The 14,992-nt window shown below is 41.6% G+C and overlaps 1 protein-coding gene across 1 annotated transcript; it reads right to left on the bottom strand.

Annotated features, from left to right (window-relative positions):
• Nucleotides 1–268: 268 nt before the first annotated feature.
• Nucleotides 269–9,635, bottom strand: tyrp1b (tyrosinase-related protein 1b). Its single transcript, XM_042485595.1, has 9 exons — nt 9,601–9,635; nt 8,307–8,665; nt 7,947–8,055; nt 6,078–6,291; nt 4,659–4,863; nt 1,287–1,454; nt 873–1,052; nt 643–789; nt 269–571 (listed from the first exon to the last, which is right to left on the bottom strand). The coding sequence occupies exons 1-9, from the start codon at nt 9,612–9,614 to the stop codon at nt 366–368; spliced, it is 1,602 nt and encodes a 533-aa protein (XP_042341529.1). The 5' UTR covers nt 9,615–9,635; the 3' UTR covers nt 269–365.
• Between the last annotated feature and the right edge of the window lie 5,357 nt (nt 9,636–14,992).

The following is a 14,992-nucleotide window of genomic DNA, read 5'->3' as shown; positions in this document are numbered from 1 at the left end:
ACACAATAAAAGGACGAGATTAAGTGCAGAATGAATGGAATCCTATCATCATCAAAACCTGATAGGATGGTTGGCTTTCATCCCACAGATAGATGAACTTTGACTGCATGAATTAGCAACATGTAACTGGGAGCTGAAAAGGGACATAATAGGGAAGGCTTTTCTATTGTCTACCAGCAGCAATTTGCCCGCTCATTACGAGCTGCTCCTGGCAGTCTGACCTCTTGGCTGCAGCAAAAACACTGACACAGACACCAGATCTCTGGGTTCAAAACCAGTTCATCTTTATTAGAAGAAATGGGGGGCATAAAAAAAGAAAAAAAAAATGCAGTAAAATATTTAGGCCTCTCTCAAAAGGCGTGAATTTAGACAACGGACTGTGATTTGTCCAACCTCCGGTCATCCTCCGAGTAGCGTCGGAAAGTCTCTCCCAGCAGTGGCTCCAGGGCCTCGGCCGAGCGGTAGGACCGGGCACGCACGGCACAGGCGATGACACCGCCCACCACTGCCACCACCAGCACGGCCGCAACAATGGCAATGGTGATGATCTCGGACAGGGTGTAGGCACGAGCTATGGGAAAGGAGAGGAAGGTTATGAGGGGTTTTGTGAACGTGTGTGAATTTGTGTGTGTTGATATTCACCTGGCCACTGGACCTCATAGGAGTACCCAAGATTTTCTGGGGCAGGGACGAACATCTCGGCGTTGGTGACAGGAGGCCAAAAGGGAACCATGTTGAATCTGCGGTTGTGCCCAATAGGAGCGTTCTCCTCGGGGTAAACTACCTCACCTGCAGGATGAGAAAAATATATCTTTATCTATTTATTCTTCCTCCTGAGTAAGTATTTTGCATCTAGCTCAGTGTGCCTGTACCTGGTTGGTGCCTGCTGAGCCACTCATCGAAGATTGCATCAGTGAATGTGTGCAGCAGGACGAAGATAGGGTCATTGGGTGAGAGGTGAGTCTGCCCGCCCGTCCCGTTGAGGAAGAGGTGGGCCAAGTTGTGGAGGCTGCGGATCACGGGGTCGTACATCCCCTGGGGGGCGCTGTAGCCTATAGAAAGTACAAAACAAAACAACAACGCCAATAGAGCAAAATTAGGGACAACAACAAATGCTGTGTGGAAGCTAACCATATGTCCATTTAAGTGGAGGGTGTAGTGTGTGTGTTGCTCAAGCATTTCTGCAGTCTGAGCTTGATTAAACCGGAGTATCCTCTATAGGTTGATGGTATATGTTAAGTCGTAGGTGCTGCCTTAATTCTGACCCGTGTTGCATGGCATCTCACCTTCAATGGTGTTCCTAAAGCTCTCTGAGGATGTGGAGTAGTAAGGTGGAGTGTCAAAAGCGTTAAGCTCCAAACAGTCCAACACGTCCTGCGGCTGTGGCAGCCTCTGCACCATGGGCCGTGCCACGTTCCCTGCTGGGTTCCTCCTGATGGGACTGGTCTCTGTGTCTGGGTGATAAGGACAGAACCTAAGGTGAGAGATAGTATGGTCCAACTAAAGAGCATTGAGGTGACTAAGCTTGGGTGTTTAGTATACCAGGATATTCAGAAATTGGTAGCATGATTGATTCTCAATACCATCAGAAATACAAACCCTTTCTATTTCTCAGACAGAGATTCTGTATTGACCGAATGAGAATGTTTTCTTTAAATAATAACTTCTGTGTAGAAAACCTCCTGTCACGTACCCCCCCCCCAAAAAATTTTAAAAAATGCCCATGAACAAACGCTGCCTCAGTTGGTTAGTTTTTAGCCATACTAAAAAAGGGTCAGCTAAAAAAAAAGTCTGTCATTTTAAGTATATAATATATTCACAATATTTTCGTCATTTTAACTTGCTGCCAGACATGCCTTTCCAACAGGGAACTAATACCATTATCTCATAACTACCAGACGCCATTCATAAAATTAATGATTTTATACGCAGTGCAAAGGGAGTTGCTAGTCTTCCCCAGCCTCGATTGGTTAGTGTGTAAGGTAAAGTGAACTAATTTTTTTTTTTTTTTTTTGTGGCTAAAATTTATTTTGCTGTGGCTCTTGTTCACAGCAGCCTCCATGCTGGTAGATTTGGTTTATCAAAGCAACACAGTACATAAAATAAGGACAGCAGAAATGTCAAATAGGTCAGACAACTGTTTAAACTATATATCTTTTAAATGTCAACATTACAGCTAAAAAGACAACCAAAAACTGTTTGCTGATTTTACAAATTCAAAACTGCAATATATCAATTGCAAGTTGTGTACTTCTGCTGTATTGTATATAGTTCACATTACATGCCACCAGAGGTCAGTCTTTAAGTAAAAAAGCGTGGAAGCATGCAGACGTTGAGCGGTAGGGAAAACATCATAAGACTGTAAACACCTGGCTAGCAACGGCAGAGTGACTATTAGGAAAACCAGCATAGTTTCACATCTAAGGGGTTGATCAAATGCGTCATGGTGGGTGTTAGTGCTGCAAAAACGCTTTGGAAGTGCATCTGGAAAAATGACTGGGAGCGCCTGAGGAGCGGAGCTGCATGCACATACTGCGTGTGCATAATATAATATGTTCTATTTTACCCACCAGGAAGATTCATTTGGCTGCTCACACAGCTCCAGGCATGAGTTCTGCAGTCACTGTTTGAATAATGGGGAGACCTATCATTGTAAAGCTCTTTGTATGTAAATATAGACAAAATTAATTTCTCGTCCCTGTTTGCCATTGTCCTATTGTTTCTGCCACTGCCCCTGAACAAAACAGGAAGTACGTGGTGAGAAGTAAAGCCCGCCTCCTACTTGATTTGATTGGCTGCTTCAGCCAAAAGTTACATTGATGAGCAGTGCGACTCTACACCTTGAGCTAAAAATATTTTAACTTTTATGTGCGCCAAAAAATCCACCAGAAAAATGTGTCGCGCAGCAGCAAGAGAGGAGCATCCGACAGGCGCACTGTAACATTGGATAACAATGGTTTTGTTGGCAACGCTTATGTGGCGACGCTTTTCTGGCGTCGCATCTTTTTGTGATTGGCCATCAACTATTTATTTTGACCGAGTTGGTAAGTGTTGGAACAGTGGACTGTCAAGACTAACCAAGACTGTTTTAGGCAAGTTTTATTTTGTTTTTGTTAAGTTTTAATGATGTGTGTTTTACAATGAGTTAGCAAGGTAATTAACCTAATGTTAATCTTACTTTGGTGGAGGAGAAAAACTGTTTTTATTTGTCTGTTTAAAAAGGAAAATAGGAAAATGGGTGTCAAAATGTACTTTTCTACCAATTTTGAGTTTTTTAAAAAAAAAAAGTATTTGACTTAAAGAGCTCAGTGAGCTTGTGGAATGTAGCAAACTGCTGTGGGTGGTAGGTAGGTAGAAGCGCAGACCAATACCGTCAAATAAGTTACCGTATACTCTGGTGAAATTTCACAAATAGATACCACCCAAGCTTAATATCAGAGACAAAAGATGTCTTAAACGAGAAGAGTTGTAGTTTTTTTGGTTAGTGGGGCATCGTAGTTCAGATTGAGGCCAGCGGTCCCCACAGAAAAGCAAAGACGGATGATTAGAAATGCTGTGTTATTGAACTACTTTCTAATTCTATGTGGGAGACCAGACTAGTTTGATCAGCCTTAAACATGACAGCATGGCAGTTTTCTTTTTTAATTATTCACTAAAAGTCAACAGTAGTGAGTGGGAGCTCTGTGACTGAACACAAGTTTTTTTTCTGTCTCTTGCATGCATGATCTCTTTTTTTGTTCTTTCTCTCCCACACGTACACAAACACGCACGCACACACGAGCCCATAAACAGAAGGCTACATAACTGAGTTGTCTGTCTGTTTGAAGATTATTCTCTCAGATCAAAGAAACCAGTAGACTGCTAGATTCCTGTCTCCAACAAGCACATGCACAAATGAGGCAACCCCCCCTAACCCATTTAAGGAGACGTTGCTTGTTGACGCAGGAAATACCGGCCTGTCATGACTCTCTAAGGGGATTAATGAGACAGATCACTGACACGTTGGCCGCTCACATGTTCTACCTTTTATCAGCTTTTTTCTTATACATGTACAATTGTTCAAAAAGCACTCCCCCCGTCTTTACTGTGTTTATAGCAGAACACGAGGCCTACGCTAAAAGAGGATTGACATTCTTCTATTATTCCATAATACGAGATGAAAAATTATTGTATGAATAAGGTTTATTGGAAAGCAAAATTTGTAATCTGGTGCCAGCATGGAATGAGAGCCAATCTCTGCAAATCTGATCACACAAAGTCTACCTTATTACAGTGTTACACAGAGTTGCCTTATTCTTGTCTAAACCGCTTGACCCAGTGGGAATTAACACTTGAAAAACTGTATGTCTGCTATAGAGAAATTAGGCTCAGTGGGAGAAAAAAAATCCAGTGTGCAGTGCTTTGGATGCACGCAGAAGTTGTTTAACAAGTCAAGTAGTTTCAAACAAACTGTTAGTAATAGCGAGCAATAGCGAATGCGGCACAACAGCTGTGAGGCATTATTTATAGCAGCTTATGTTCTACATGCTCTCTTTATGAGCTCTTTGCCCTCTTTTCTGATGCAGCTGAGACTACGCTGTATATCAACACCGCTCTCCTGCATAGTGCCGTATAATGTGTGTGTGTGTGTGTTTGTGTGTTTCTGCGAGTGGCCTTACTGTTGCAGATGGTGCCCAAAGTGTCGTAGTCTTCCACACTCTCACAAATGACCCTCCACTGGGAGAAGACGGAGTTGGGGCTGATGGAGTTCATGTCGAAGGAGCTCCTGGCTCCGAGCAGGTCGTCGGTACAGATGTCACACTCGCTGCCTCCTATAGCAAAGTTCCAGTAGGGCAGGGCGAAGGTGGAGTCACCCAGCATGTCCTGCATAGATGGAATAATGTTTTTCACAATTGATCATCATTATTTCATTAAATGATGCGGTGTATTCCACTGTCTTTGGGCTTTCAATAGCTCATGATTTTTCACCACATCCCTCATTTCTATGCCTCTGTGCCAGCAAAAGCCAAGGCCGCAGGCACATGTTTTGGGGTTTTCTGTTCCATTCTTGTAAATGTGGTATCTAAATAACCCCTAAATAATATGGAATTTCTTCAATTTTGGCACAGATGTCCACTTGGACTCAGCAATGAACTGATTCAATTTTGGTAGTCAAAGCTTAAGGTCACAGGACCTTGCATTCATCTCATTTTTGTGCCCACTTGGACCAAGCCCCCACGAAGACTGCCAGGCTTTGAAGCAAATTTTCCATAGTGGCCAAAAATGGAATTACACTGTCTGGGTCCGCTGTGTGATGCAATGGGGCCTAGAAGGAATTTTTCCCATTGACTTACACTGGGAAAGATATGTCTACGGTACTGCGGAAGATTCGGGTGCATTCATACCGCTAGAGATTTTTTTGCTTCATGCAATACTGAGCAGCTCTCATAAGAATGAATGGGGCCCAGCCTGCATGCTGTATTCAGGTTTTCTTAATATATCCATGACTTAGACTCAAGAATGAACTGATAAGAATTTGGTGGTCGGAAGGTAAAAGGTCAAGGTAACTGTGGCTTTTGGCAATAATTCAAGAATTCACACAAATGTTGAATAGGACATAATAATAGAGTAATTACAGTTTATATCCAAAAGATCAAAGGTCAGCTGCACTGTGAAATCATAATATTCTGCAAAAACACTTTTCTGGTCATTAAATTACGACGTGTCAAAGGAACAGAACGGGAGACATTTGGGTCAGCTGTCCTGATTGTATAGATCTTCTGTGCTGCCGGGTTGAGGATGTGTGTGTTGAATCCATGTTTTCATAAACATGGATGTGAACTTGGTATAATTCTCTCTTACCTCTGTCTGTCCTCCCTGCCTGCTCCCTCTTCCTCCTCCAGGATAGCTTTCCGCTCTGTCTCCATCTCTTCAAATCCCCACTCTCTTTCCTTCCTCTTCTTATCATCCCTTCTCCTGTCCTCACTTCCTTCATCACTCCATCAGCCCAAGAGCTGCCTCTCCAATCCCCCCGACGTAACACCCCCCCCACACACACACACTTTTTCTCACTCCCTACCGCCCTTCCCTCTTCTCACCTGCATGTCTCTCTCCAGTTGCAGAAGATGAAAACGGTGCCAGGTGACAAAACCAGGGCCCTCATGGGAGAAGTCGACACCTCCAAAGCTGGCCTGGCCAGGCCCCAGGTAGGTTTTACTGACAGAGTAGTAGTGGCTCCAGACAAAGTAGTTATAAATGGTGATGTTCTCAAACTGCGGGGTGCTGCCATCGGGCCCAAACACCTCCTGGTACCTGCAGGTGAGAGGAGCAGCAGGGTAAATGTCACCTTGTGTTTTCTCCACACTTCTCTAAGTTTATCCTCATTTTTCAGTGCAGAAATCATATTGGCTGGATTGATGAGTGAGAATACATCCGTTTAGTTAAACTACAAATTAATTGACACTGCATGTAGATGAGACGAGTTGGTTTAGCACACTTCACTTTCCACTCTATTTTTCTGGCATAATTTGTTAGAATATTTAAACCAAACATAAATGAAAGGATGAGGTCTCAGCTATAAATAAATATGTTTTAATATACAGAAATGTTTTCTAAAATTAGGTGATTTGGGATTAAAGTCATGTTGTGCATTTCTGCCAACCAGCCCCATCAAGGGGTAGGTTGGCAAACATTATGGGTTTGGTTGGCACAGTGTGCTACAGTAACAACAACATGAAGCAACCAATAGAAACAAGAACCAGATAATATGAAAGTTCTAGAGACCCATTGCCCATTTTTAAAACCTAACGGCATTTTTAATTAATTTATCAGTAAAATGTCTAATTACTTTTGCTACTTACCATTCAAAATAGTAAGAATTTACTAAAAATATCAATTTTGTTTTAAAACCCCTTTAAAAAAGTTTAAACATCCAAAATACATTTATAGTTACAACTAATGATTTTACAGTTGGTTGTCACGTGTGCCAACCAATTATAAAATTGATGAACCCCAACCCTGCTCACATTTGACCCAACTTTAAGATTACATTATGGTGGCAGGTATCATCAATCATCACATACTTTCAAATCTTACAGCGTAGCTTATTCCTTTGTCTATTAACGATACCATTTTTCCAATATCTTACACAATTTTATACATTAAGTCAACAGACTTTTTTTTTTTTTACTTTTGATTCTATAGAACTGAAATATTATCCTCACGAGAAAAAAAAAAGTAGGTGAATTTCAGATGTTTTGACATAGTGGATAAGTGCAAGTAAGGAAAACAATTATTTTTATATCACATTTTTTGTTTCTGTGACTTTCAAAGGACCATAAAATAGCTGAATGCAAACTAAACCCAGTATCCACTACAGTTGATTTCTGTGTTGTAGCTATGGAGGGGGCATTTGTCTTCAAATATGAGGCCTGAAGCTGAGATCCTAGGCATGCCCATTAATACAAGAGAATTTTAATTTTTTAATTAGGAGGTTAAAAGGGTTCTTCTACCTGCAGCTGAGAATTGCTTTTGAAAATTAATCTACTATAATCCTCAACTGACTTGGAAGGAGGTTATTCACAGATTTATGTACTGCTACTTAGAAGATTATAAATCCCTTTACTTCTATCCAAACTGATAATTTGCACTTCCACCTGCAGCTTGAACAGAGAGCTGACATGAGAAATTTTATGATTTTACTGATAATGTTCAAAACACAGCATGGATGTACCCGAAGCTATATTACTGAGCTTTCAACTGCCAGCTAAAAAGAGGCTGCAGGTCTTTGGGCAAAGCTGGGCTGTCTGCTTAACAGTCTTGATACAAGACCAAAGACTGGCTGAATAAAGATCATTCTCCCTTCAAACTTCTTTAATTAAATGCCCTTTTAAATATTCCTAGCTTTTAATCATAATCAATCCATAGAGAATCATTTGGGTAGTGTGATATACAGTAACTGAATGTACCGGCGTGTACAGATGACCAGGTCAGGGTGGACAGTCCTCTTAGCTTGATCTAAAGCGTTCACAAATGCCCGCTTTTCAGCTGCACTCATCTGCATGATGTTCCTCCTGACTGGAGCGAGGTTAATGGGGTGGAGGAAGAAAGGAGGGCAGGAATGTTTGGTGAGGTGTAGGAGAAACAAAGGAAGACAAAAGAAGAGAAAAATGTTATTAAAAATTAAAAGAGACATAGTCTTTCCCTAACAATAAATGCTGCCCTCATTCCCTCAACTGATGTCTTTTCTTTCGCCTTCGAGGCCCGCTGAGATCTTGAAGCGTACAGTCAAAATTTTTAGGTTGCCAACGCTGCATCAACTTTCTTACCCACAGAGATCCTCTGATCACAGTTCGGTCCAGTCAGCCCGTGTCGGCACCGCCCACAGTCGAAGCCGCTGAAATTCCCATTACACTGGCAAGTGCGGTTGAAAAATCTCAGCGGCCACCTCTCTCTGTCATCACGCCCAGCATAAGGGTACTGGGGCCCGTGGCGCCGGTTGTCCGCCGCAATGGCCACACACTGCCCCCTTCCTGTGCTGGAGCCACACTCGTCCCCTGCCACTCCTGTAGGGGATGGGCAGCACTGGCCACTCAGCAGCCCCGCGGGAGTGACACACTCCCGGGGAAACTGGGCCAGCGTTAGGGTGGCACACAGGGTCACCACCAGTATACCCGCTCTCCACGTACTGCCAAAATCCACACAGATGGAAAATGAGTTTTAGGTGCATGTGGTGAGTTAGAAAAGGGGGAATAAGGTAAGAATAAAGTAGGTTAGATATTTTAGAAACACAAAGAGAGTAGACAGATATTACATTGTTGTTTCACATCCATCCATCTGTCTTTTTCTAAACCACTTATCATGTTCGGGGTTGTAACGGGCCTTTCCCCGCACACATTTTTTGGTAAGATGAAGACAAAAAAATTCAATACTCCGCAGACATGCACTTCAATTAAGCTCAAGAACAACTCAGCTGGGTTTGTGTTCTCTTGTTAAAGCCAATTGTCTTAACATTATTCCGAAACTTCACTTCTTACACGCCCCTGCAGGCAGTGCGAGTCATTATTCATAATTCACAAAGCCATTAGCTTTCAACTCTTACAAGTTCAGAAATGCTTTCAACAACAGACGGCAAGAGATGATTTGCTTCAACCTTTTTTTATGTAGTTAGATTTGCTTTGTCTTTTGAAGCTTGTTGATTAGGAGTGAATGAAGGAGGGACTAATAGTTTGGCAGGAGCAATTATTTTTCAACAAAACAGTGATAACAGCCATTGAAGAAAAGTTGCCAATTTAAGAAAAAAAAACTTGGGGGAAAAAAAGGATTTTACATGTTGCGCTTTTGCTAGATGCTGTACACTATAAATGATTGAATGCACTTCTCAACCGTAATGCTCAGCCACTGCAACAAAGGCTGTTATGTGGTAATCTGTCGTACATCCATCATCTGAAATAAACTTTTTCAGTCTTTAATTTCGCCAATAGCAAATTGTGCATCAGTCTCATATCCGCTTTCAGTTTGTAAACAGTGCAGAAGCAATCACTCACACTGTTAATTTTCAAGACTTATTGCATTTTATAGTTCATGATGTGAAAAATGATCAGTGGAATGTGTTTCCCCTACCTCTGACTGTGCATGCTGCTCCTCTCTCTGCAGAACTGTAAAGCCCCCCAAGAGTCAGCCCATTTCCCTCTGCTGGCTTAAATAGCTATTGAGCGCATGACCGGACCTCTCTGGAGCTTGTGTAAGCGCACACACACACACACACACACACACACACACACACACACCCGATACACTTGAGGCTTCAGCTACTTTTTTTTTTTCAAAAACTCATTCATATGCCTTGTGATCATAACCCAAATGACGCCAGTCTGCGTGGTCACTCGCACAATAAAAAGACTCAACTGTGAGATTCAGTCAGTGAATTCAGGCACTTTCGACAACTTGCTAATGGTTTGTTAGCCATGGAGGCAGTCAGGTGTCTGGGGGAGGAATCCTTGATAATTGTATGTACAGACTGGTCATTTGCTTCCTCGAATTACTTAATTTGTGCGCTCAAGTAATCAAAAATTTCAAACTGTGCCCTGCAGAATACGAAAAGCTTCATACTGGGAGGCAAGAACGAAAGATTCAACATTATTTTAATTTGCTCAAATCACAAAAATGGTGATACAAAGGCCAGGAGTTATGTAGAATGAACATCAAATAAAGTTTCAAATTTCATGTCAATAATGAGAAAATCTCTTTTTTTTCTTGTTGGCTAGCGTTGTACATTGTAATGAGACTGTGCAGTACTCTGTGGTGCTGCTAAAGCACTTAATGAATCACTGGTGAAGCAAGAAAATTGGTCACACCCGCTGCCCCCTTAATATAATTTTCAACAGTGGTGGTCAGTATGAAAAACATCTATTAACAATTTCAATTTCGGGAGCTTACAGACACCAAACTAGATTTATGACACTTTTATCACATTTACACACACACCCAAACACACACACACACACACACACACACTCATACATGCACAGAGTGTTTTAAAACACACCCTTTCTGTTCACTCACTCGCACAAGTTTGTGCACCTGTTAACGCACACCCCGACGTTCGCACACACCAAACATGTGACAGTATCTTTTTTTTTTTCAATTTACATTCACACAGACATGCAGAGAAAAGACAAAATAGAAATGTGTTACATATACAGTAGTTATCACTAGAGATGGGACAAAGTCATTGTTTTGCAAATCACAATTAAGTCTGAATTTTTTATACACAAGTTCAAAGTCGAGACAGGTAGGTCCCCAGTCATGTATCAAGTCCTAACTAGTCCTGGAAATCAAGGAATTTCAGCAACACAATTTTCAGGCCCAGAAAATTCATGGATTTTGTAAAAATCAAAGTTTTAGAAAAAAACAAGTCATGGATTTTTTTTTTTTGTTATACGAAGTTTGTTGGTGATCTTCAGTGGATAACCTTCCAAGCTATGTAGGATAACAGCAAAAATATTTTCTGTAGCCACTGAAATAATGTAGCTATGTAATTTTCAACCTGCAATGCATACTGCAGTTTGATATTATTGACCACCGCATTGTTTTGGTAAACAAGCTATTATCTTTGGTATCATTTTTCCCCAGCTAGCGCTCAGTTACATAGCATTAGTTTTCCATGGTTCTCTCCTACTCAGTAACATAACGTTATTTCCTAATGGTTCTCCTTTCTCGACTGGATGCTGTCAGATTGGTTCAAACAAAGTGTTGGCTTGCTGAAAATAAATAGCACTGATGTTAGTTTTGATCAGGAATGAAGGGAAATTTATTGATTTGTGGCACTTTTGAAATAAGATATGTTTTAATATTTGAGCTTGGGAAAAGGTATCAAGTCAAACAGCTCAAGTCCAAGTGAAATCGAGTCATTGGTGTTGAAGTACAATTCAAGTCAATAGCCTTTTTTTGATTTCTTCAAGTCCAAAGTCATCGAATTTGTGACTCCACACCTCTGGTTATTACAGTCAGAATCCAAGGCAGTCTGTGTTGGGTTGGAGAATTTAGGGTAATTCATTGGATGGTCTGGGTAGACTGGTTGAAGGGATGGACAGTGGCTTTTTTGGATTTTATTTAGATACAGTTAGCAACAGATAAAAACAGTCGGACGCCCTAGAGAATGGAAGTCCTGAGGTCTTGTGAGGAGTCTGGTCCTGGGCCAGTGTTGGCTGACTCCTCCATGGAGCTCGGTGGGAGGTCGGACATGGCTATTGCATGCTCTTCTTGGTGCTGCTCTTTGTTTTGGGCCAGGGTTGAAGCCACATCAGATGGATCAAGTGCTGCTATCCTGGTAAAGAGGAGGACAGTGGGGCAGTTGACAGCCATTTAACAGTTGGATAAATTGCAGAGAGAGAAAATGTGGGGCTGTTGGAGTGCATTAATAATCACTCACAGAGAGCATGCAGGAGAAGCTATTTGATACAAATGAGGATAAAATCTGTTTTGCTCTACATGAGAACAAAGGCAGGCCCATCCTGATGGGACACTTAGAGTACCAGTACAATACAAACACCTCTTAATTTGGTGTTTTCATAATGGCTGTCGAGCTGCTGTTGAATATGGGGCTGCGAGCAAATGCTAATATTTTCACCGCAAGGTCTGTTTATTTTATGACGCACCAGATGGAGAAGCTTACAAACTGTGGTGGAAGGAGATATGCTGGGAGGTAATGACACACCCAGATATAAATAGATCCACTTGACATTATTGACTAATTGCAGGTGACAGTGTTCTGGATGAATTTCTAAAAGTGCTGCATGCCCCGGTTGATTTACCCTCAAGGGTATCCAAACCACCATCTTAAGTGTCATTCCAAATGTGGAAAGCACTCATGCTGAAGGGCTTACCCAGAATGCATTTTGGTCATTCATTACTTCCTCTGCTGTAGTCTGGCATTGTGCACAAGAGAATTCTGCTACCTGCCCGAACCTCAAGCGTGCTGCCACAGCACTGGGTCTTTCTCAGCAAGGCTGTGGCTTGGATCATGTTTGGGTTTTGTTATTTTTAAACATATTTTAATTAGCTTTTGCTGTCTTTTCCTGTAAAATGTGCCTGCATCCATGCATGTGCACCCAGTAAGCTGGATATTTCAATATCAGTACCAATACCAGTATTGTTAAAGTGATACCGATACCAACTGAGTACGTTTGATACCTTTCTTGCATATTAACCACTATTTTTTCTACTTCATTCGATACCTTTCATATGTACAAAATGCCATCAGATGCCGCTGGCATGTAGTTTAGCCTTTACTTTCAAACATTTTGGTGGCATCTCGGCATGCTAATTTGCCAACTTTGCAAATACACTGTGCTCAACTTCTCCACAGACTACGTAGGTTATGGCTGCTGTGGTAAGATTTAGTAGCATAGAACAATTACAGTACAGATTGCAACTAGCGGAAACTTCTTTTATGTGCCAAGCGTGAAGTCCTGGTTAGAAATCCATCAGTATTCAGTGTTCAGGAGGTTTAAACTGGGAGTCGAGTTATCAGCAGATGTCTCCTTTTCTTAGAAACAAGTTGAAAGCAGTGAACATACTGTAAAAACAAACAGTTTTATCGTGAATCTCTGTGTTGTGGCTGTTAGCCACGAGTGGCTGTTAACTGCAGTGGCTGATGCGAAAATGGCCCTATCTTGATCCAGTATTTGGTTTGGCCATTCTTGGCGGCTGTAAAAACATGGCGGACTCTGTAGACAAAGCCCTGCTCCCAACGTAGTATAAACGGCTCATTCTAAGATAACTAAAACGTTGCAATCCCTTTTTTTCAGACGATTATGCACTTAAAAAAAGTATACTATACTTATTTTATCATATTCCATTGCTGCCAGTATAACCCTCTATATCATATCCACTGTACCTTTAAATCCAAGAAGAGTTGCAGTGATTGGCTCTGAGCAAATTGTCATTTGTATGCTAGCACCACTAGCCATGCTGATACTGCTGATGGTGTTGACAGATCAAGCAGTGGGTTTTACGGAGGGTGAGCTGGGGTCGGCTGGAGGGTGGGCACAGTGTTTCAAGAGTAATACTATTGGGTCTAGACAGTGTTATTACAGGTAATCATGGCAGCACCAGCTAGCAGAAACGCATGGTGTGCAGTGTAGCTGTCTAAAAAAAATGGCACGTCATATGTAAACTATTCAAAATATTCTCGGCGGTTAACTACTTAAGGGTTAAGCAATGACATTCCTAGTACAACAAAGGTCACATACAGGTATTTGCCGGAGAAGTTTTGCTACTCCTAAGTTTTGGGTTATTTTAGTTGATACCTCAAAGGTATGGACGCAACCCTAGCACCCAGTGTGTTCAATATGTGGATCTCATGTCTTCTATTATTAGTCCTACTTAAAAAACAGTACTTTCCATTTCAAACCCCCTCAGACCCTTTCTTTTTGCTTTCCAAGTGGCTACATGATGTATGGTGCTACATAATACTCTAAGTAGGAAGGGAGCAGGGCCTGTTCAGTACGTGAGTATAGGTTCAGCTGGTCTGCCTTGGGATTATGGTGCAGTCCTTCCTTATCATTACAAATGCACCATAATGCCCTTGCAAATACTCTACCTACTTCAGTAGAATTCTGATCAGCATATTTAAAATAGTTTGTGAATACTAATAAATTTGGTTCTGTTACAACCATTTGCCTGGTGTAGGAATCAAAGTCTCCTTCATTTTCAAAATGCACGTCTTGTCAGAAAACATCAAGTTAAACAAAAACATTCTGAGTTCTGAAATGTACCTGAGCTCTATAATAGCTTCATCAACACTCTTTGAATTTGCTTGCTTTGCACGGCGGCTTCTGGCATCCTTGTGTGTACAAGGAGCAGCACTTTGTGCATTTGTTGTTGAGATGATACTGTTGCTAAAATTGTGACTTCCACAGAATTCTAAAAGTGACTTTTGTTGTTTGTTGGCAGCATTTTTAGTGATTCCCTCTTCCACTGACAACTGGATTGTCACTGATGCTATAAAGTCTCTTAACAAGGACATATTTCAAGATGACTCTGTCGACTGTTTAATAATTCAGTGTTGCTTTGTTATCGTCTGCACTAGGCACACATCAGATTTCTCTTTGTGTCTTGCACACTTCCACGAGCATAATCAACAGACTCATTGGATCGAAATACACACAACGCTGTGCGTGCACGGATTTTGTTTCAATGCACAGACTATCAATCTTTGTCTTGTTTTTTCTCGCTTTTTACACATACCCTCGCCCCATACTTTCACATGGTCACTCCTCACACACACACACACACACACACCTTTGGCTTATTATTGATCCAAGCCTGCTAGTCTGATTAAGAAGGAAAGTGGTATTACACAGTAATGCTTTGAGTTCACGGGACTCACACTCTCATGTGACCCAGTGGGCAGCCTCCTGAGCACATAGCTTACAAAACAGCCTGGAGGGAATCAGCTGAGAAGCACACAACTGGTGGTTCCTATGAACCACAAGTTTTCAGGTCAGTG

This window comes from Plectropomus leopardus, chromosome 4, assembly GCF_008729295.1.
Source record: "Plectropomus leopardus isolate mb chromosome 4, YSFRI_Pleo_2.0, whole genome shotgun sequence".
NCBI lineage: Eukaryota > Metazoa > Chordata > Actinopteri > Perciformes > Serranidae > Plectropomus > Plectropomus leopardus.
This window is presented reverse-complemented; position numbering and strand designations above follow the sequence as displayed.

Excerpts from the sequence above, each read along its gene's own strand:
- tyrp1b (XM_042485595.1), bottom strand. Across the intron at positions 6,292-7,946 it reads CTGGTCATCTGTACACGCCG|GTACCAGGAGGTGTTTGGGC; the intron begins GTACATTCAGTT and ends TCTCACCTGCAG. Across the intron at positions 4,864-6,077 it reads AACTGGAGAGAGACATGCAG|GACATGCTGGGTGACTCCAC; the intron begins GTGAGAAGAGGG and ends CCATCTATGCAG.